At 41.7% G+C, this 24,058-nt stretch overlaps 1 protein-coding gene across 2 annotated transcripts in view; it reads right to left on the reverse strand.

The window, feature by feature from the left end:
- The window catches only part of LOC112612107 (carcinoembryonic antigen-related cell adhesion molecule 6-like), a 96,323-nt gene that overhangs the window by 60,701 nt on the left and 11,564 nt on the right, over nt 1-24,058 (reverse strand). Inside the window, exon 5 of one of the 2 annotated variants that reach the window (XM_025366213.1) lies at nt 21,233-21,821. The exons of the other annotated variant lie outside the window; for it this stretch is intronic. Coding sequence (XP_025221998.1) covers nt 21,742-21,821 — 80 coding nt within the window. The 3' untranslated portion in view covers nt 21,233-21,741. Of the gene's footprint in view, nt 1-21,232; nt 21,822-24,058 lie in introns of those variants that run through there. 2 annotated transcript variants of the gene reach the window in all.

Raw genomic sequence — 24,058 nt, forward strand, 5'->3', positions numbered from 1 at the left:
CCTTCCTTCCTTCCTTCCTTCCTTCCTTCCTTCCTTCCTTCCTTCCTTTTTTTCTTTCTTCTTTCTTTTTTGATGGAGTCTTGCTCTGTCACCTGGCTGGAGTGCAGTGGCGCGATCTCAATTCACTGCAACCTGGGATTCAAGTGAACTCTGCCTGCTGGGTCCAAGCGATTCTCCTGCCTCAGACTCCCGAGTAGCTGGGACTACAGGCGTGCGCCACCATGCCCAGCTAATTTTTGTATTTTTAGTAAAGATGGGGTTTCACCATGTTGGCCAGGATGGTCTCGATCTCTTGACCTCGTGATCCACCCGCCTCAGCCTCCCAAAGTGCTGGGACTACAGGTGTGAGCCACAGTGCCAAGCCTCCAATAAATATTTCTTACAAATAAAAGGAATAAAAAGTAGACACCTGCACAGGTGTGGGATGACTGAGCAGTGGCATAAGCAGGAAAAGTCAGCGTCCCCAGGATCAGCTGATGTGGCATTTGGCTTCTAGGTAGGGGTGAGGCACCAGGACAGGGATGGGGGTCCTGTGGCTCTGCTGCTCTGGGGAACACTCCTACGATTCATAGTGTCTGTTGTTGTTACTGCACTTCACTTGCCCATGGGAACGTGATCAGAGGGTGTGGGGCTTCAGGTGACCCCACATGGGAAACAGCCGAGGAATGGTGGTATGGGTGGCACATGGTTTTTTATTTTTTATTTTTTTTAACCAATATTTGAATGTCGGTTGTATGAAAAGCTGTTAGACTTATTCAGCCTACAGAGAGTAGGATGAGGTTCGGTGACTGTGAATCAGACACGTTTTGTCTCAGGATGAAAAAGAACTGTCACAGTAGAGTAAGTTTCCTTGGAAAATTACGAGTTTACTGGCGGAGTTCAGGCTGAGGCTGATGTTGAAAATACCTGTTAGAGTAAGTTTTAAGGTTACAAGGGCAGAGCTCGGCCGGGAACCATTTCCTACTGATATCACATAGTAAGTATTATAAAAACTGTCCTTTGCAATGGGACATTTCTTTATGATGCAGGCTGAACCCCCTCTGACAGTTACTTCCGGTTTTTGTGGGGGGTGGTTATAACTCTCTCATTTCATCTGTGACTTGGAGTTCATCCCCTACCCCCTCCCTGCTCCAGCCCCATCCTGTCCTTGACTGGTGAGACCGGTTAAGAGTTAGGTGCATTTTCTGATGATGGTCACAAGGTGGCAGTACTGCCTCTCTGGCTTTTCCTGAAGCCTCTACCCGGATGTGGGCGAGTCTAAGAGGCTGTTAGGATTAAGAGAAAGTCACGAATGAGGTAAAATGTATATGCTATTTTCCTTCTTTCTCCTGTGAGGTAACAAAGTTCAGATGAGAGTGAAATCATTGCATTTTAGAACTGGAAGACATTTCAGAGAACTGCTTCACAATCTTTAATGTGCTCACAGGCCCCCCCAAGTTCTTGTTAAAATACAGATTGTGATCCTTCTGGTGGGGTCTGAGATTCTGCATTTAGAAGGAGCTTTTGGACATGTCGTTGCTGCTGGTTGGTGGGCCACACTTTGAGTAGCAAGGCTTGAGGGTCATTTAGAGATTAATTCTCACTCCATGTGATTTATGGAGGAAGAGAGACCAAACTGCAGAGACAGAATGTAACTTGCGCTCCATAGCCATGTCCTTACTTTATGACTTTTTCCATTTAAACCAGGGCTTCAGCTTCTCCATCCAGTTCTTTCTCCACGCATCTCATGGCTCCTTCACTGTTGTTGGTGGCATCTCTTTAGCTTAGGAACCCAGAACCCCATTTTCACACCCTCTTTTGTCTTGGCTCAAGGTTTCACTTTGACTGGTTTTGCCCTTACTCAAAACCTTCAGTGGCTTTTCCGTAATCCGAAGATCAAGTTTGCATGTCTGTCTGGTGTTCATGCCTCTGCAACATATGATCCCCCTTTAGCAAGTTTACCTAACTTCCCCGTTTTAAAATCGGTTCTTTCTGCTTTAGCTCTCTCCACTCCTACCTGTTCCCTACACATACCCTGTTCAGGTCTGCGGTGGTGGCATGGGCTCCGGTGTTACACTCACTGAGGTTCTAATCCCACACCCACTAACAACTGTGGCAAGTTACTTCCCCTTTCTGAGGATGAGCATCCTCCTGTGAAATATCCCCATATGATGTTTGAGAAGAGTAAATAAAATAACGTCTGCAAACCCACTCTTATTCCGGGGGCCCTCTTCAAAACTGGCATCTCCGGTGGGGCCTGTGTGCATCTTTGTGCATCTAGAGTGGTGCAAAGTGTGCATCTTTGCATGCGTTGTGGATTTCTATCACACGATTCATCATTTCCTTCCCATCAGTGGCAATTAGGAGCTGATCTCAGGCTTAGGATAGTAAAATTATATGACAGTTGTTTTCACTACGATAAAGGTCTCTCTGAAGTCTGAATACAAAATCTGTCAGGAGGGTTGGATGCTTTTCTTAGGCTTCTGTTTCTCTTTGTCTCTGCTTTCCTAAGGCTGAGGCTTTCGGGGCCTAACCCAGATCCTTCCCATTTTGTGAAATCTTCAACCATTTCTGACCCAGTTGATCCCACCCTTCTGTAAATTGTTTTACCCGTGTATTGGCATTTAATTATGTGCCAGTCCTCCCAGTGAGGCCCCACAGGGAGGCTGGAAGGCTGTTGGCTGTATGAGAATTGAAGGTGAATTGAGTGAATTCTTTTCTCACTACCCCCTGAGTGTTAGAACTGCCATCTCTTTTTTTTTCAGCTAGTGCCAACAGCAGTTCCTCCTGCACCAGCAGCACCAGACCCTGGCAGGCATGTGAATGCCTTAGGGATTGCTCTTGTCAGGGTCCTTCCTGCCTCTGGGCTTTGGTGAAATTGGCATTTCCTTTTGCATGTTGTTAGATGGTCCCTCGTAGGAGGGGATTTATGATATTCCTTTATGGAGAACCCAAGGTAATAACTCTAGGGAGGCTGAGCACACTATCCTCTTGCTTAAACAGCCAGGTGACAGGAGATTTGTACACATTCCTAGTTTGTAAAATTTACAACCGTCTTTATTCTCTTACTTCAGAAGAGATTAAGGACAAAGGACCAAGTGGGGAGGGCAGGGTGGTTTAGGGGAGGTCATGTAGCTCTGACACGGATTCCGTGAATTTTTCATGCAACTGTACCCGGAAGTGTACATCTCTGCATGTGTGGTCATATATTTCTATCACATGATTTATAATTTCCTTCTTCTCAGTGACAATTAGGAGTTTACATCAGGCTTATGATAGTAAAATTATATGGGTGTGTGCTTTCTCTACAATGCAGGTTTCTCTGAGGTCTGGAGAGAAAATACTCCAGAAGGGCTGGACACCTTACTCAGCATTTTGCCTCTCTCTCTCTCTCTCTCTCTTTCTTTCTCTTTCTCTCTCTCTTTTTGAGACAGGATCTTGCTCTTTTGCCCAGGCTGGAGCACAGTGGTGCAATCTTGGCTCACTGCAGCCTCAACCTCCTGGACCCAAGCAATCTTCCCACCCCAGCCTCCCAAGTAACTAGGAGTACAGGCACGTACTACACATGCCTGGCTATTTTTTTTTTTTTTTTTTTTTTTGTAGAAATGAGGTTTCACCATGTTGCCCAGGCTGGTCTTGAACACCTGAGCTCAAGTTATCTGGCTGCCTTGATCTCTCAAAGTGCTGGGATTACAGTTGTGAGCACCTGGCGCTGCCTTCTCTTTTTATTGGACAACAGTCTACTCACCCATCATTTTCCCAATCAGGAGATTTCTGGCCTTCCATTCCCCTACCATGGGCCCATGCCAAATATTGTGTCTGGAACTGGATGTTGGGCCCAAGGAATGGCTTCCTGACTGATTTCCAGGATTCTAATCTTCGCTGTCTAAGCTGTGGGTTTCCAATCCTGGATGCTGGTTAGTCACCTGTAGGGCATTTAAAACCTACCAATGCCTGTGCCTTTTCCCAGGAATGTCTGATTTGATTGATCCATAGTGTGGCCCGGAATATTGGTCACTTAAAAATGCTTCCAAAGAAAATAGCCATTTTACAGTGGAGGAACTTTAGCCCAGTGCTCAAAGTTAACATCTCCAGTAATCAGAGATATCGACATCTTAGGGCATCTTAATATGATGCATGGAGAAGGCGCAGCATCACATCTATGCTATTCTTGTCTAAAGTGCATCATCTGAGTTTAATCAGGAGAAAATATTAGAAAAGCCCAAACTGAGGGCCATGCTACAAAATAACTCCAGTACTCTCCATAAATGTGAAGGTCATGAAGGCAAAAGAAATTCTGAGGAACTGTCCCAGATTAAGGGAGACTGAGAGGACAGAACAATGAGATGCAATGTGTCATCCTGGATTGGATCCTGGTCTAGAAAGAGGACATCACTGGGAAGATAGAAGGGATTTGAATAAGGTCTGCAATTTATTTACTGTACAATGTCAGTGATCATTTATTGATTTTAATGTTTGCACTGTGGTTATCTAAAACAATATTTGGGAAAGTTGAGTGAAAAGTATATGGGGACTCTATTTTTGGAAAACTTTTGAAAGTCTGAAATTATTTCAAAATAAGAAGTTAAAAAAACGAAAAGAAAAGATGAAAGCTTCCAGATAATTCTATTAAGTTGCCAGAGTTCAGAACCACTTCTTTAAGTTATCTTGCCTATGACCATTGTAATAGAGTACCCCTATTTTTCTAGAGGTGGCCTACTTTTTAAAATTATTTTAACAGAAACAATTATTTTATTTCTCATAGCCCCACATTGTTGCTAGACCAATGGGTAGTGTCCTGATTTGGGTTAGAACCATCCTGGTGGCAAAAACTGCTTGTAACATTGGCCCTGCTTGAGGGATAGGAATATACCTCTGTTTTGGAGCTTCCTGCTTTTACATCCTCTATATGAAAGTACAAGGCAGGCTTTCCCAGAGATCTTCTAGACCTCATATCATAATGCTCCAAACTGTATCATCTATAAGCCTGGGTACTCATAAATATTTTTAACTCCAAATAAATTGGTTCCATTCTGCTGTCCAATGACTATGCCCCCTTTCAGCAAAAAGTAGGCAGAACATATGTGACACCCATATCCCATAAAGATAAAATAAAACTTGGCAGTGGAAAATTGTAACTGAGTACCCCCATTATTCTAGAGATGGTTGAATTATTTCCCTCTGTCTCTTTTCTCATTTTTCCAGCACCCCGTTTCCTATTTAACCCTTCAGAAATGTATATATACAACCTTCCCCATCACCAGACACTCCCTAAAGGGCAAGGTCTTCTACATAGGTGCTCCATGACGGGTCTGTCCTCAAGAGTTGACAGTTGATCAGCAGACCATAGCATACCTGCCATGGACCTTTCATCTTTAGGGAATTGCCTCAGAACTTCCATCCTGGGCTGCCTCAGAACTCAGACACTTTCAGAGGACACGTCGGAAGCATATCCAGTTGACCATTTTTGTAACTTACTTCTGTCTAGGAAAGTGCCAACTCAGCTGCCCAGGAGATAACTGCCTGGTAGCAGGAGGACCAGACAGTTACCTACTTCTCATTTCCTCTCTTCCTCATTTGTTAGTCATTCTTGCTCATTTCCTCTCTTACCTGATAAAAATACCTGCTTTTTGCTCCAAAGGTGAAGCAGCACATTTAAAGGCAGAATGCTGTGTGCCCCTTCCTCCAAGCTAGCTTTGGAATAAAGTTACTTTTTTTGTATCAGACCCTGCTTTTTTTTTTCTTCAGACGGAGTCTCGCTCTGTCGCCCAGGCTGGAGTGCAGAGGCGCGATCTTGGCTCACTGCGAGCTCTGCCTCCCAGGTTCACGCCATTCTCCTGCCTCAGCCTACCAAGTAGCTGGGACTACAGGCGCCCGCCACCACACCCAGCTAATTTTTTGTATTTTTAGTAGAGATGGGGTTTCACCGTGTTAGCCAGGATGGTCTCGATCTCCTGACCTCATGATCTGCCTGCCTCGGCCTCCCAAAGTGCTGTGATTACAGGCATGAGCCACCGCGCTCGGCCCAGACCTTGCTTTTGTTAGTGGGACTCTACATGCAGCCTGCAACGAATCTGTTTTTGGTTTCACTGTCAGAGTAATCTTCCTGGAAATGCTCTTTGTCATGTTTCTGACCTTCTCAAAGCTTTCCAGTGACTCCTATCATCCATAGGATGAAGTTCCAGTTCCTTAGGCTGCCGTTCAAAGCCCCCGTAACACAGCCCCAGTCTACTCCCTTAGTCTGTGTAGAAAGACTTGACCCATATTTTATGTTTTCATGTCTGAACTTATTCTAATTCTTTCACTCCTTCCCACAATACCTTCAGCTGTCTTCTCAGCCTCCTGAGCTGTTCTTTGTCTAAGGCTCATTTCAGACCCTGACTCTTCATTGAAGCCTGTGTGATTATTTCTGTTAGAAGCAGTCATCCTGTCTTTCTTTGAATTCATGTAGGCTCAATCACTCTGCAGCGAAACATGACCTTTAGATTCAGAAATATGTGAGTCGGAATCCTGGTTCCACCTTTGACCAATTCTGAGGTAAAGGACGAGTTAATTGATGTCTTGGGATAGAGGCATAATAATGCCTACTTAAAATGTCATTGGGGACATTTGATAAGATGGAAATGTTAAGGTCCTAGCACGTTGCAGGTTCCTTCCCCAACACTTTTGTAGCTCAGTGCTCCCCAGAGCTACTGTGGGTTGTGCAGAGGCTCTTATCAACATTTTCTGGAGAGCCTTTAAAAAATATTTGTGCCTGGTCATCATTAAAATGAGAGACACTCTTGAACTGGACTGAATGCCTGGGGCTTTAAAGAGTTCAACTGAGATTTTTTTTTCCCCTGGAAAACAACTCGGTAAATAAGTGAACTGTGGACAGAGGAATGTAACCCAATAGGGGAGAAGGAAGGGACAATGGGTTTCTAAATGGGAGAAAGCTGCGTTGCCTTCCACACCCATGTCTTTGACCTCAGTCAGACAGCATCGAGGAAGTACAACTCCTAAAATTATGTAAGGGAAAATAAAAATCTCGGGAGTGTCACACTCATTACACCAAAGGGATAGTTCAATCTGGAGGCTGAGTCATATAATGCCACCATCTTTTTTTTCCAGACGAACAACTGTTACTACACGACCTTGTGTCAAAGCATTGAACATTAACCAGACCTCCACAAGAAGGTGAAAAGGCCTCAGGCAACTCTAGATGACTGCCTTCACAAATTGTTCTTTGCTGGGCTTGAAACCTTTCAAGATGTATATCCTTGCACAAAACAAGGACATGTCCATTGTAACTTTAGGTTTGCAATCTAAGATTTCACACTGATAATGCTTATCTATCCAAGGAGAAAGACAAGATGAGACCAATCATTCTTTCCTCTACTTGTATCTTCCTACCTGCCTTCCCCCCTTTGAGGAGATGTATAAATACCAGGCCTCCTGAAAACCTCTTCAAAGACAACACAAGCCACAGATGGTTTCTATGACTTATGTTTTTCCAGGATGCACCCTCAAGCTCTGGCTCAGTAAACCTCAATGAACTAAGACACCTGCTTGCCTCAGTCACTCATTTTGGTTAACATTTTGGTGACCATGAAGGGATCCTCTGAATGCAGCTTAGCCCCTGAGGCTTGCAGTGATTCTCCTGTTTATGCTCAGTATCAACTATTGAGCTTTAGCTCTGACCAAATATGTGACTTTCCAAGGACTGGATCCTACTCCCTCTTGAGGTTCCTGCTCCCCCCAATTTTTCGTGTGAGATCTGAGTTTTGTTTTGCCATGGAACTCCTCTACTCATGGAGCTCTGCTCACTTCCTATAAGGAAGGTGAGTTTCCTTCTCCTGTGGCAATGGAGAGCAGCCTTCAGCTTGGTCCCCTCTCAGATAAAGAGCTGGGTTGGGGTTTTAAAATGTGGTAGCTGCAGGTTAAAGTTTATGGCTAGTTGGCTTTAACCTCTCCTCGTGCTTACAGTGTTTAACAGGATGTAATATGTAAAGTGCAATTGCTTTTTGTGTTTTTGGATTTTGTCATTCCTCTTTTGAGTTTGACCAACTCTTGGCCCTGTCTAGTGTCCAAAACACCTTCCAACTTGGTCAAACCCAGAAGGAGCTCTACATTATGGTGAGTGGGCCTCAAAATTGGCTAACACCCCTGCAACTGCAGAACATCAAGTTCAACCTCTAGGAATCACCTGTCAGTTGAAGGAAATAAGAATATTTTACCCAAAAATATATTTCTTTGACACATTTTGAGATGTCTGTCGGAGGGCCAGCGAGCAGAAATGGCCCTGCAAAGCTGTCTTTCATGGGAAAATTGGCATCTTTAGAGAATACCCATTAATACAGGCAGCTTTCTCTTGTCTGGATCTGGGAAAAAAGAATGGAGCCTGAGACCTTAAAGACCTGAATGAAATATTTACCATCTATTCTGTCTGAGGGCTGCTGCCTGTGAGGTTTCATCTATATAACAAGACCATCTTTGTTAGCCAAACTTCCTCCTTTCTCCCTCCCATAATCTGTCTTGCTACTTAAACCTGATTTACCACCATACCACCAGCATGTTTTTGGCCATGCAGGAATTCAGGAAGTCAACCACCAAAAGGGTAAGACTTTATATCAGCGAGGCTCCTGGCTTCTCTCTCCCTGTGCAATTTGGTCAAGCAGACAGGAAAAATCAGTTTTCTCTGCAAAATTTTGGTTAACAGGAGAAGATTTGTGTATGACTAACCTGGGTGTAGTGATTCTGGTGTAGTATTTGGTGCATTTTTCCATATGAATATTTATATTGCTGAATCCCTTTCCTTCCAGAAATAGTCTTTTCCTCTATCTCTTTCCTTCTGTGTTGTTCACAAAGAAGGGTACCAAATAAAATTCCCTCTCATCTTGTTTTATGTCATCGAGGGTTTGATTTGTGACCAAGTGGCCAAGTGGGAGCACTTGCTCTTGGTCCCCACCATCTGGGAGGTGTGATTTTCGAGTCACATTCAGGTGATCAGCCTGAAAATGACTGGGACCTGAGATTTTTTTGTTTTGCTTTGTTTGTTCCAAATAAGTTGAGCTCCCAGGAGGATTTGTTATAAGAAGTCCCATCTATAAGGGGTTTTTGTTGTCCCAACCCTTGTTGCCTGGTTAGTGCTGTAGAAACAAGAGTCTTTTGCTGTCCTGTTCTATTCCTGGGAGGGAATCTTTTGTTCTGTTGGGGGGCAGATCTTTGGGATTGCTTCATCACTGAAGAAACTGCTGGATTGAGTCATGATTGGGATCAGTACACCACTGGAAATTCTAATTGCTAACGGCCAGACGATGGATCCTTTAAATTGGACTCCTACATTAAAAAAAGATTTTGGAGATCTTTTATTTCAAATAAGTGATGGAAAGATAAAACTGAAAGAAAAAGACACATCATAGTGTTATGGCTAGCTTTAAAAATCCTCTTGAGTAAATTACAAAAATTTGACCTAAAACAAAGTTAAAATCCTTTGTGAGCTCAAACTACTTGCTATAGATCTTCTGAGAGAATATGAATAAAAGCCACTCCACGTTCTCTTCTAATAGTTAAAAATCTATGATTTAACTACTGCAGCCTGGGTTTAATTCTAGGTCAGGAAACTAGTCCCTTTTAGTTTTATATCTGTGTGATTTTTGACTTTTTTTTGGGGAGTACTCATTCATCTCTTTGGATATGCCTTGTACATCTGTGGTTAAGTCACAACCCTGGCTAAGGCTTATTAGTTTTAATTGGGAGTGTGGCTTTGGTAAAACAAAATTCAAAAAATCAGAAATACCAGTTGTTTGTCCCAGCTAAAATCTGATAACAAGGAACCTAAAGGAATTTTTTTAAAAAAGAGATCTATGGTTAAAAGTCAGCTTAATTAAAAACCAACACTCAAGACCTTCTCACTTTTTCTTTTTTGTGTCCTTTTAAAAAATTCTGTCTCCAGTTGACTGAAATATTTTGAATTATGTGTTTTGCCTTTCTTTTTGCTTCCTTTCTTAAAAATTATTCTTCCATTGATTTCTATGTGCCCCTCCTTCCTGTTGCTACCCTGGATGCCACATGAGTGGACCTAAACAATTTCTAACAACTTGAGACCCCTTAAGGAAAACAGAAAAGATGCCACAGGCTCCTAGTTTTGGGAGAAACCTCTGTTTTCCCTCATGGAGCCTCAGGAATTTTAAATAAACAGATTTCTGTTAGATCTCACACTCTTTTCTTTTTTTTTTTTTTTTTTCAGACGGAGTCTCGCTCTGTCGCCCAGGCTGGAGTGCAGTGGCCGGATCTCAGCTCACTGCAAACTCCGCCTCCCGGGTTCACGCCATTCTCCTGCCTCAGCCTCCCGAGTAGCTGGGACTACAGGCGCCCGCCACCTCGCCCGGCTAGTTTTTTTTGTATTTTTTTAGTAGAGACGGGGTTTCACCGTGTCAGCCAGGATGGTCTCGATCTCCTGACCTCGTGATCCGCCCGTCTCGGCCTCCCAAAGTGCTGGGATTACAGGCGTGAGCCACCGCGCCTCTTTTCTGTTGTGTTATCTGATGTTTTTTGGCTTCTGGAGGCAGCAGAGATTACTTCATACTGTAAAAATATTTGACCTTGTGTGTGTGATGGTTGCTGGGTCAGGGGTGAGAGCTACAGTTTTGGAGATGACTGACAGTGGTTACAATAAATATGATTACTTCAGAGGGCGACTCATTTCTTTGCATGTTTAGATAAGAAAGACACGGTTTAAACAATTAGAAAAATGCCTTTGCAGCAAAGTACACTGTGGAAGCATTGTACAGCATGGTTGTTTTTGCATTTTACTTTTTTGAGGGGGACCTGGGATTCAGCGGAATCCTTAATGTTTAAAGATCTAAATACTCTGCTTTCCAACTGTGCCCACTTTTCCCATATTTAAATTATTAGGCCCCACAAACTGCAAGTACTTTTTTGGCCCTTCTCCTTAATGGGCTCCATCCTGAGCTCAGTGGTCCAGTTGGAAAACACACACCTATCTAAAGAAAATAAATCTCCTCGTAAAATCCTAATGTAAATATCTATCATTTTGTGTTACCTTGGTGTCTATTTTTTTCTAAGCTAATTAACACAGGTGGCATCTATTTTTAATGTTCCTTTAACACACCTTAATTCCTTGAAGAGGCTTAAATTCTCTCTCAGTGCTTTGAGGTGTAAATTTGTTACCCATTTTATCTTAAAACTTGGTGAGGACTTCTCCAGATAAATGTTAACCATTTCCATTTCCAAAGGTACTATCTGAATCCAACTGCTCTTTTAAACTAGTGAGTTCTACGGGTCCCATGGCTAAAGAAAAGCAAAACTCTGAAGTCTTTGTGTCTGTCTCTGTCTTTATGTGTGTATGTGTATGTTAAATGTTGTGTCAGACATATAAACATATGTCCGTACATATGTTTATACATTGTCTACACATGGTATCAAATTAATATAAAGATAAATGAGTACTCATAAATTAAACAAGACCAAATGCTTTTCAAGTTCATGTGATTTTAGCAATCTTTGGTAAACAAGAATAGTTTCAGAATTGTTGGTAAAAGAAAGTAGAAATGTCTTCAGAATTTAATGTAGACACTTTTGCCTGGGTCTATTGGACAGACAGGCCTATACTCTCTCTAGTAGATGTTTTAAAGTCATAAAATTGTTGCTTCTATTATGTTTATATACATATGTACATAAAGCAAAATATATATAAAACAACAATTATATATAAATTAAGCAACAGTTACATATATTACATATTTATATAATAAATTGCTTAATTTGTCTGTGAGTTTATGTCTTCGGATACAAAGGACCATGATGAGGCCTCCGGGCAATACTGGGCCTATCTCCCAGCTGTGCCTCTTGCCCATGCTGAGAGAAATTAGACCCTCCAGGCATGATCATCACAGCTCTGACATTTGTCCTGCATTCATTCTACATCTGGTACATGATTAAGATTGCTTAGTTCCTATGTTTTTCACTGAAACTAAGGGTGTCTAAGAGTTAAAAATGTAATGCAGGTATTTAAGACTGCTAGATATAAGAGAAACAATTCTATAGCAGTGTATAAGGAAAGTTAGGATGTGTTTTTGGTCAAACAAAATGTATAAGAAGTGATAAAAATATAATATTTCTTAAAGGAAGAGTAATTTTGTCTAGTTTAGAGCTTTTTAAGGATTATTTTAAATTGAAGGAATAAAAAGAATGGTGGATAATACTGAATGGAGTCAGAAAGTTGGAGAAAGAAAGAGAATGAACAAAATTATAAAAGGCTATAAAATGTCTTATGGAAATCTTACATTGTAGTCAAAACTGATACAAATTAAATAGACTTGTTTATAAGGTTTTATTAAAATGAGCTTCAGCATTAATGATACATTAAAACAAAGGTTAACACTTGTTTTTTTCTTTTGAACAAGATTTTCATGTAGCATTAATAGGAGATAGTAAATTCTTTTTGTTTACCTTTTGAGAAAAAAGCGGGGGCAGAGACAGATTCAGTTTGCCTCATGATGTCTTTATTAAGCCTTATGATTATTTGGGAAATAAAATCTCCTGTCAGAGTACCTTTTCCTCAAAGAATGAAAGTTTTTGCCGGTCAGGCATGGTGGTTCATGCTTATAATCCTAGAACTTTGGGAGGCCAAGGCAAGGAGATCGTTGGAGTGCAGGAGTTTAAGATCAGCCTGGGCCACAAATAGAGACTCTGTCTCTAGAAAAAACAACAATAACAAAATTAACAAGGTGTGGTAGCATGCACCTGTAGTCTCATCTACTCAGGTGTCTGGGTTGGGAGAATTGCGTAAGCCCTGAAGGTCAAGGCTGCAGTGAGGTATGATGGTGCCACTGCGCTCCAGCCTGGGTGACAGAGCGAGACCCTGTCTCAAAAAATAAACATAAATAAATAAATAAATAAAATAAAGATTTTTCCCTCTTAAAATTTTTGAACTATCACTTTGACTAAATTAATAACTATTATTTTACGGTGACCTATGACCAATTTTGAACAGGTGTCTTAAACCTTTGGTATTTGACAAACTTTCCAAAATCAAAATTTCAGGCCAAGTATAAGACTAAAACTTATTTTGCAAATAATTTGGGTCCTACTACAATTTGCCTTTGGTACAAATGGGGAACTGGCGAGAGAAAACATTATGTTTCAGAAGAAACTACAGTACAGCTGTTATTAAATTCTGGTGTTGCTCATTGTTTTTGAGTTTTGTTATTTCCTTACAATTTGTACTGAATCCTGAATTCTTTCCTGGATACAAGTCTTGAAACTAACATTTTCTTTTTTCTTTTCCTTTTTCTTTTCTTTTCTTTTTTTTCTGTGAGACGGAGTCTCGCTCTATCGCCCAGGCTGGAGTGCAGTGGTGCGATCTCAGCTCACTGCAAGCTCTGCCTCCCAGGTTCACGCCATTCTCCTGCCTCAGGAGCCCACCACCACGCCTGGCTAATTTTTTGTATTTTTAGTAGAGACGGGGTTTCACCGTGTTAGCTAGGATGGTCTCGATCTCCTGACCTGTGACCCGCCCGCCTTAGCCTCCTAAAGTGCTGGGATTACAGGCATGAGCCACCAAGCCCGGCCGAAACTAACATTTTCAAATTTTTCTTCCATTTTTCTGACTTGGAATCTCTAGAAATTAAAACTGTGCTTTTTCCTAAAGCCGTGCAACCTGAAGCTAGATAATTTAAGTGAATTTCAGGAGAAATTACAACTTATATAGCAAGAACCTTCGTGCCTGCTGATATATGGATTACTGAAAAGGTTCACTTGACATCTCATTCAGACTACAATCCAGAGCAATCTGCCACTGCAATCTGAAGGTGCTTCAGAGGCTCTAGAAAAACTAGTCTGTAGGCTACTCCAGATATTACAATTGAGCCAACATACAACTGAAACGGTTAGGGTGATGATTGCTCAAAGAATTGCTTTAATCGAAGAGGCAGCTGTGTAGCCCGAATAGGGCTCCACAATTACTTTCCCTTTGTTCCTGTAACTTGGCTTTGGTCTTTTTCTGAGGCGACTTCACTCCCTTCTCCATGAGGCACAACTTCCTAGGAATGAGCCTTCCTAGTGATGTGGGATCAGATGAAACATACAACCACAAACTCATATCTTCCATAATGCATTCTCTGAAAGATTTTGAGGAATAGGGGTTGGCCAGGTGCAGTGGCTCACGCCTGTAATCCTAGCACTTTGGGAGGCTGCAGTGGGTGGATCACTTGAGCTCAGGAGTTCAAGACCAGCCTGGGCAACATGGTGAAACCCTGTCTCTATAAAATAAAATAAAATAAAATAAATAAATAAATAAATAAGTCGGGTGTGGTGGCATGGGCCTGTAGTCCCAGCTTCTACTTGGGAGGCTGAGGTAGGAGGATTGCTTGAGCCTGGGAAGTGGAGGTTACAGTGCGCCATGATTGCACCACTGCACTCTAGCCTGGGTGACAGAGTGAGACCCCGTCTCAACAACAACAACAACGACAAGAAAAAAAGAAAAAAGAAAAAAGAGAGAGAGAGAATAGCAGATCAGGGAGCGGGTAAATGTAAAGGGAAAGAAGAACTTCAGGACCCTCTTCAGGTCACAGGGAAAGTTAAGCTTTGAGACTGAGTCGTGAAACACCATCATCATTTCCGCAGATGGATCGCTGTTACTACAAAACCTTTTGTAAAAATGTTGTGCATTAGCCAGACCTCCATAGGAAGGCAAAAGGCCTTAGGTATTTCTGAATGACCGCCCTCACAGATTGCTCTTTGCTGGCCTTAAAACTTTCAAGATGTATATCCTCCCGTATACCAAGGACATGTCGATTGTATCTTCGGTTCTGAAATCTAAGTCTGGTTCCTGAGGCTTCAGTCCTGGTCCTTAGGATTTCAGGCTGATAATGCTTATCTTTCTAGGCACAGAACAAGGACAAGAACAATCATTCTTCCACCTACCCGCCTCTTCCTACCTGCCTCCCCCACTTTAAGGCCTCCTGAAAACTTCTTCAGAGAGAACACAAGCCACAGAGGTTTTCTGTGACTTGTGTTTTCCTAGGGCGTACCCTCAAGGTCTGGCTCAGTAAACAATTCATTTAGACGCTTGCCTCAGTCACTTATTTTGGGTAACCACCATGAGTTCTGCACAGCCCTTCAATAAACCATTCCCTGCCCAGGTGACGTGTACCTAGGTGACTCAGGTCTCCATAAGTCAAACACGCTTCTCGCTTTTCAGCTCCTCCACCCCACCACTCAGTGCTCTGTGCACTGGTCTGGCCCCAATTCCAAGCTGATAGTATTGGCTTAAGAAAGCAAGGCCGGGTGGGGCGGGTTGAGAAGGAAGTCAGAGGCCACCAGCCATGGAAAGAGGCAGGTGGGGCTGTCACTGCTTAAAGATCTCACACTCTAGGTGTGTTTTATGACTATTTCTGGATTTGAAATCTCCTCTTTGTGACCATTCCAGTGACTCATGCTTTTCCTACTTCCTTCTCATTACACTTACTGTTCCTAGTACACCTCATTTATGGACAGGAATGGCTGGGCAAATAGTTGACAGTGGAGTAAAAATGACTTTATGATGACTGGGAACCTGGACCTATTTTTTCTCCAAAGAGACTGAGGTTCATAAAAGCTAGTTCTTATTCAGGTCTGTGCAGTTGTGAGTGTGGTGTTAGGGAACAGCTGCATAAGTGAAGGGTGAGACAGAAAACAAAATGCTGGCTGTTTGTCAAATCCTGAGAGTAGAGGGGGCAAAAATCATTCTGAAAGGTGGATGTCATTCAGGAGACCTTGGAAATCTTAGGGTGTCCTCTGCCCCATGGGGAGGGGAATGAGGTTAAATTATGGGGTTGGGTGACAATAGGTACACTACTTCACGTCTCTGCCTCAGTTTTAAAAATCTGTAAAAAACGGGGATGGTGGCACTCAGGATGTTTTGTGAGGACTGTGCTAGCTGGAAAGCTCTTGGGATAGTGCCTGGTGCATAGTGAGGGCTGCATCAGTCTGAGCTATTATAATTATGGGAATAGGCAAAGGTACCACCCTGGGCATGGAGGATGCGGAGATATTTCCCAGCCATAGTCCTGGCAGGCCAGCTGGAGATGAAGATGGTGAAGGGGGAGGCTTAACCTCCAGGAATGGAAGGATTGGGAAACAGTAACTCATGCACAACATTCTGTGAAAATGCAGCAGGTATACTTGGAGTGGGTGTGGCTTCTGTCACAGTTATTACCTCCTGGGGTCTAGAATGTGTCCTAGAGTCAAATGATTTTTCTAAAAACCAAACCTAGAAACAGGTTTCTGGGGTGCCTTGCAAATTAGCATTCTTTACGCCAAAAGAAAGCATTCATCTTTTTAAAGGGAAATATTCATCTTGCTAAAGGAATCCCCTCTTTTGGCCCAGCTCGTTATTTTTGTACTATCCAAATGTATAAGGTGTTAAGAGAAAGACTGAAGAAGAGTGAAATAAGAAAGTGCATGTATAAATTAACAGGGCAGAATTGGGACTGGTATGTGTAAATTAAAAGGAAACATGTATAGGTTTTACATGAACATAAAAAGGACTTGTTTTAACCAGACATTTCCATATAAATAATGTGGGCTGTCTCTCGTGGATAACAGACTTCATCATGAGAACATTCCAGCAGAATCATGAGAGAATGGGAAGTGTGGCTTCTTTCCCAACTGGCAGCTTAGACTGAGTAAGTCACTGAAGAGAAAGGAGATGAAGGAGTAGATGGATGAGGGTGACAGAAATAGGGTGGTGAAAGTAAAGAACTGCAAAGAATGTTTACCAAGGGCTCATCAGGTACCAGGCTCTGTGTCTAATGCCTTACACATCTTAGTTTACCCTTTCATGTAAATTTTCTGATGCAGTAAGAATCACTCTTGTGCTTCAGATGAGAAGAGGCTGAGAGAGGTGGAGTGAGTGGTCCAGGGTCATCCAGCCAGTTCATAGCAGAGCTGGTGTGTTTCACCCTCAACTTTGTGCACAGACAGAAAAGTGAGACACAGAAGGCAGGCGAAGCAAATTTTTGTTGTGGGTGAAGTTTATAAAAGGTACCTGTGTTGGGCAGAATAATGACCTCCTAAAAATGTCCACATCCTAATCCCTGGAGCCAAGGCATAATACTTTTATTTGGCAAAAAGACTTTCCAGATGTGATGAGGTTAAGAATCTTGAGATGGTGAGGTTATTCTGGATTATCTGTGTGGGCTCAGTGTAATTAGAAGGGTCCTTGTGAGGGAAAGAGGAAGGCAGGAGGGTCAGGGTGAGAATGAGGCAGCCTGAGAGACTCCACTGGCCATTGCTGGCTGTGAACTCATATCAAAAGACAAAATTACAGCAGCTTTAGTTATAAATCTAATTGGCTTTTATTTGGGATTTATAATTTGGGGCAAGTCCCACTTTACAAATACAGTGCTAGTTCCCCTTTGGCAATACAATAAGAGAACAGTGGGTTTTGTCAAATTTGAACAAGAAAAGAGAGCAGTAGAAATAAATGTATTGTTAACATCAGGTTAATTCAGGTTACTTTTTTATAAAAATTAAAGTAAGGGGGACCTCAAGGAGATTGGAATCTCTCTTTTTTTTTTTTTTCCTGAGGTGGAGTCTCACTCTGTCATCCAGGCTGGAGTGTGGTGGCGCAATCTTGGCTCACTGCAATCTTTGCCTCCCAAGTTCAAGCAATTCTCCTGCCTCAGCCTCCTGAATAGCTGGGATTACAGGTGTGTGCCACCACACCCAGCTAATTTTTGTATTTCTAGTAGAGACGGAATTTCACCATGTTGGTCAGGCTGGTCTGAAACTCCTGTCCTCGTTATCCGCCTGCCTCGCCCTCCCAAAGTGCTGGGATTATAGGCGTTAGCCACTGTGCCCGGCCATTTTTTTTTTATTATTGGTCTGTTTTCGGATCTATCTGCTTTCTTAAAATTTCAGTTGGAGTATGTAACATTTAACATCAGTGGCCCTATTTTGGAGTCTCTATACACTCACTTAGGTGAGAGTGTGACCAAAACTTAAAGTATTGACATTACTCTCGGCTACCATCATTTTGGGCTTCCATCATTCATAGGTTATGATGTCTTCCTGATCACACATTCCTTTGAGTTTTGTCACCAGCCAAAGAGAGACCATTTGACATTTGATGGATAGCTGCATGCAAACATTTAAAACTTTTAGAGATTACAGCACACCAGGGAGACTACTAGTGTGACTATCAGGAGAATAATACCAAGAGTTTGGAGTATGCACCTTAGGCAAGATGCAAACCAACTAAAATGGAATAAAGAATGAGCCAGATGAATCTACCCATTTTAACCAAGCAGGATGTTTGTTAATTTCTGCAACTGAGTCTCTATATACCCATTGTATTTATTTATGTGCAACAAGAAGTGTCAGAAACAGCACAGGCTCTTTCCTGTTCAGCTAGTAGGTAGCAATTCTATTATCTAGCATCTCATGCCTGGGTTACACTAAAACAGGGAGTGAGAACAGGTGAGTCTAGAAGTGTAACTCTAAAAGGGACCACCGTACATTTGAACAAACAGTTGTATTAAAGATGCTGCTAATGTCAGCCATTGAGTGGACTAAAGGATCTCTTATGTAAAAATTTGGGAGTGATATGAGAGATCTGATACTCTGTTAAGCTACCCTCAGAAGATACTTCCTGTGAAATTCTAATGACAGCATTATCCTGCCAAGTGAAAGAGGCAGCAATGAGCAAAGACAAATTAAAAGGGGTAGGAGCCTCATCATGGTGGGAAGCCTTGTTCTGACATCTTGAGAAAAGCTGTCCACAGTGTGAAGTTGTCAATTTCTTGTCCTGGTTTGCAGTTTCAGTGTCTCTAGTTATGGTGTTGAACATATTGGTGAGCTCTGAGTGGCCCACACCTTAGGCATGAGTGTTTTCTCATGAAATTTACATTGAGTTATCCATCTGTAGCTTATAGAGCTTCAGGAACAGAGCAGACTTTGTTCTTAGTGATTCCATGACAGAAAATGGGATTGAAGAAAGTGAAAGAACGCAGGGTCCACTCTAGCCTACAGGTGGATAATAAAAACTCAGTAACAATGTACAAAGTGACAGCCTCATAACAGGTGTACTGTAGTTTTTCTTTTCAACATAATTTCTCTCCATAGGCATCTCTATTTCTACCAAAGATAATCCCAATAAGACAAATTTGTTTTCTTTTAAATAAGTTTATTTTCATCAAACTTGGCCTCATTCTTTTCATAACTGCAGCAAGAGTAGCGACTGACCACATAGACTTTTTAAAAGTTGCTCCGCTGGAAGTTTTTATAGGGAATCTCAGATTAAACTTTTAGAAGTTTAGTTGACACTAGGAAGCCAAACCAAGGCTGACTTCAGACTTTGTCTGCAGTACCTATGGGTTTATTACCTATGGGTTTGTATCCTCAAATATGACATTCTAGTCAAAGTCTTAGTAATATAATCAATGTTTTCAAATGTATTCTGTTATACAAAGAGCAGAGTTATTGAACTTGTACAATAAACATATTACCATACAATATAAATATTCATGAATAGTTTCCCAAGTCTGGAGCGATCACATAGGGAGAAAATGTAAATGTCTCAATGTTTGTTCACAAAAGTATATTTTATCAAATTGTTGTAAGCTGTAGATAGCTCAAAGGAAAAAAAGTTTCCTGAAATCTGGGAAACAAGACATTTAAAGAATCAGCAAAATTTCAAAAAAAATTTATGAAAATATTATCCTCATTAGTTCATTTGGTCCCATGAAATTAATTATTTTCTCTTCTTGATCTTGGTCAGCAGTTTCGTGAAGCTGTCAGTTTGTTCATTAACGTTTTGGAAATTCTCAGACAGTCCCGTGGTATCAGAAACTTGCATTCGAGAGTACAGGTCAGAGTCTTTTCTTTCATATATATATATATATACTTTTTTTTTTTTTGATATGGAGTCTTGCTCTGTCGCCAGGCTGGAGTGCAGTGGCGCGATCTCGGCTCACTGCAATCTCTGCTTCCCAGGTTCAAGCGATTCTCCTGCCTCAGCCTCCCGAGTAGCTGGGACTACAGGAGCGCGCCACCACGCCCGGCTAATTCCGTAGAGATGGGGTTTCACCATATTGGCTAGGATGGTCTTGATCTGTGGTCAGAGTCTTTTCTATAAATATCCTTGGTAAAGAGGCAATTTTAGACTGTAGCTGTTGCAAATGCTTTAAGGAAGAATCAAAACAACTGTCTGTGTTTAATCTGACAAAGATTTAAAATGAGTATGGTTAAAAATCTGATGAGAATTTATTATAGTAAGAACACAACTCACATAGAAATTTAGTTACTTCTGTGGCATATGACATTATGGCTGACAACCTGTTAGATTTCTAGAATTTCTTATATAACTTTTGGAACACTCACATCAATAACATACCCATAAATATAACTTAAAGAAGGTTTAGCATCACTTATCATTTGACAGTGCTTCCCATATAATTTAACATGTCAAATAAGATGGCCTTTCCATTTAGCTTCTGTTTCTCAACTGGATTCCTGAGTTCCTGATGGAGCCCATTAATGAACAGGGCCAACAAAGTATAGGCTTATGTATGTTGAAAAACTCCATAGGCAATTCTAATACTCCTAGCTGAAAGTCATGGGTTTAGCCCCAAGTCCTACCTATTTAGAACAGGGTTTCTCCACCCTGGCTACACATTAGTAGCATCTGGGGAGGCTTAAAAACTATGAATGCCTGGGTCCCACTCCAGACCAGTAAATCAGAATTTAGGGGTGGGGCTTAAGTATCCATTTTATAAAATGTTTCTGAGTGATTCCCACGTGTAGCTATATTTTCCATCAGATTTCTCTGATTTCTCGTGACGTTCACTCCTTTCTATTTTGGTATTACGATTATTTTTCTGGTTTTGTCTCCTGTTATAGAATTAAGGACCTTGCCTTCTTCATTTCTGTATCTGCTATGAACACATGAATTGGTTATCAGGAAAAGGTTCTCAGCCACAGGCAGGTTGTGTCCTGAGCTTAAGACTCACATATTAATGCTACAGTCTTTGTTCTTCATGAGGTCAGAAGTCGCTTGTGATGAAGGGTGTGGGTAACTCCACAGTGCAGATGGTGGAAGGAGGTCACCCTGTTTGACATGTTTTTAGGTGTAACATTGGAACTAAGAATTCTGTGTTCATATGGGGTGGAGAGGCAGGGGTGTGTAGGGAGACAGATCTAATTCAGATGATGGAATTATACAAGGGAGTGGTGGTAAAGGAATCGAGAAAGCTTAGTAAAGAGAAGAAATGTGAACTTATCTAATAGACCACAGTAGGTCCCTGTGTCTTCTTGAGTAGGCGAGTGAACTAGATTTTAGGAAGGTAATGAGGCAGTCATATGCAAGAAACATTTCGAAGACTGGCAACAAGGGGTCAAGCAGGACTTTGAGCAGTTGTTGAGGTTTGTGGGAATGGAGAGAATGACACAAGTGAGAGATGTTAAAAAAGGACCCAGAGGCTTTGACAATGTATTGAATTTGGGAAACAAATGAGCAGAGGCTGGGGATAATTATGTCTAAGAGACAGTGGGGTACAGGGAGCATGAAGACCAGGGAAGAAGAGACCTGCAGGAATTAGTGCTGGGAAGCAGGAGCTTGGGGGTAGGAGGAGGAGATCCAGTCCCAGATACAGGCGAAGAAGTCCTTTCTCTCTCCCAAGCATGGCAGGACATTTCCAGCACTGCAGGAAACCGAACAAGAGGAAAGGCTGTCATACCTACCAGTCTTTCTTAATTGCAGAAACTACACCAGGGCTGCTACATCAGAGCAACCCCAACCAGCATTCCAATTATGATGCCGACAGTAGCCCTAGCTGAGAGACCAGAACTTCCAGGTGCTGAATCGCCTGTCATGGAAAGAAAAGAGAAGGAATGAATGTGATGTTATTTTGCAGTTGAGTGCCCCAGGTTCCAGCTCTCAGCATGAAGTAGCCTCTACTTGTTCCTTCAAGGAATGCATTCGTTTTGTGGGAAGGTTGCAACTTTTTTTCTCTCTCACTGTGTTTCTAGTTGGTGATCAGTCTTCTGTCAATTCCACCCTGGCCTTTCTGCACTCAGATATTTCCGAAGGCTTTGAAATTTGAGAAAGACTGATTGCTATTTTTGCGTGGCATTAGAACTTTCTATCTTTTCATGGTTGCATCTTTTTCTCAGTGTCTCAGTTGTGGTAGGCAAAAATAAGAGTCTGTTGGGTCTCCATGGCAGAGACTTGATTGACAGAAAGCCCAGGCTAGTGCATTCTGTATTTACTGAGTCCGTTGCACAGAGAACTCGCTTCTCATGGGTTCCCAGCAGGGGAATGAAAAGCCCAGTTTTGGGAAACTCTGCTTCTCTCTCATGGGTGAGGGGCTTGATGATGCCCCACCAGCCTTGTGGAAACTCTGAGAACTGCATCACTATCTAAAACTCTCTCCTCTTTCTCCTTTTCAGGAATCAGATCTGCATCGTGGTCTGAGGTCTCTCTTAGGCTCCTCCCACTTCCCACTTTCCCTCATGGTGGTTTTCTCCAGTAAATTATCTTGCATCTCTAATTCCATCTTGGTTGCATCTCAGTGGATGAAAACTAACATACCAGGCTTGATTCTTTGCACTTAACTTTTTTTCTCTCCCCCATTTTTAGCCAGTAACCATGTCCTAGTGGGTTTTCATTTGGGGCTTAGCTCTCACCAGTCAACTCAAGCTGGTGATTAATGCTATGTTAGCTACTTTAAATGCTTTTCTGGTATCTCATTTGATCCATACAATAACCCTGTTGGGTAGGCATGATTTCCATTTTACAGATGAAATGACAGAGGCTTGGAGTAGTGAAAAAACTTATCCAAAGTCAAATGATTAGTGAGAAGTGGATCTAGGATTTGGCTCTAGAACTGCCTGACTTCAAGCTAATAATACCAGTAGTGATAATAGCAGCTAATATTTATGAAGTTTCCCTCTGTGTGTGGCATTTTGCTGAAGGCTTAATCGAATATTACGTTAAATCTTTAAAACAATACTATTGAACAGTCACTCTTATTGCAATTCTCCTTTTTCCCTCCATTTCCTGGTGATGAGAATTATTACAATTTTCAGTTGAAGAATTGAAGGCTCAGAGAAGTTAAGAATCATGTGTGAGAAATTTAAAATGGTAAATACGTTAAAAATAAAGAGAGATCTCATATTAACAACCTAACTTTACAAATTCAGGATATAGAAAAAGAACCACCTCAAACCACAGATAGTACATGAAGGAAATAAGGATTAGAGTTGAAATAAATAAAATGGAAAATGGAAAACAATAGAAGGAATCAATGAAACCAAAAGTTGGTTCTTCAAAAAAGATCAACAAAATTGACAGTCATTTATTAGACTGGCTAAGAAAAAAGAGAGAAGATTCGAATTACTAAAATCAGAAATGAAAATGGAGGTATGGTGGCTTACATAATTAATCCCAGCACCTTGGGAGACTCAAGCAGGAAGATTGCTGGAGGTCAGGAGGGCGAGACCAGCCTAGGCAACATAGGGAGACAGTCTCTACAAAATTTCTTAGAAGACTATCCAGACATGGTGGCACATGTCTGTAGTACCAGCCTCTCAAGAGACGGGGATAGGAGGATCACTTGAGCGCAGGAGTTGAGGCTGCAGTAAGTTGTGATGGTACTACTGCACTCTAGCTTGGGCTGGGCTACAGAGTGAGACCCTGTCTCTTGAAAAAAAAAAAAAAAGAAAAAATATTGAGATATTGCCAGCAATGCTACAAATTCTACAGAAATATTAAGGACTACAAGAGTGCTATGAATAATTGTATGCCAGCAAACTGTTGAATGACCAAGATGAAATGGACAAATTCCTGGAAACACACAAAAAATTTAATTTTAATAGACCTATAATTAGATAGAACCAATAAAAGCATTTGACAAAATTCACCACTCTTTCATAACAAAAACACTCCAATTATGAATGGAAAGAAACCACCTCAGCATAATAAAGGCAATATGTGGAAAGCCCAATGCTAACACGATACTCAGTGGAGAAAGACTGAAAGCTTTCCCTGTAAGACCAGGAACAAGACAAGAATGCCTGCTTTTGCCACATCTAT

This window comes from Theropithecus gelada, chromosome 19 (genome assembly GCF_003255815.1).
Source record: "Theropithecus gelada isolate Dixy chromosome 19, Tgel_1.0, whole genome shotgun sequence".
Taxonomy (NCBI): Eukaryota; Metazoa; Chordata; class Mammalia; order Primates; family Cercopithecidae; genus Theropithecus; species Theropithecus gelada.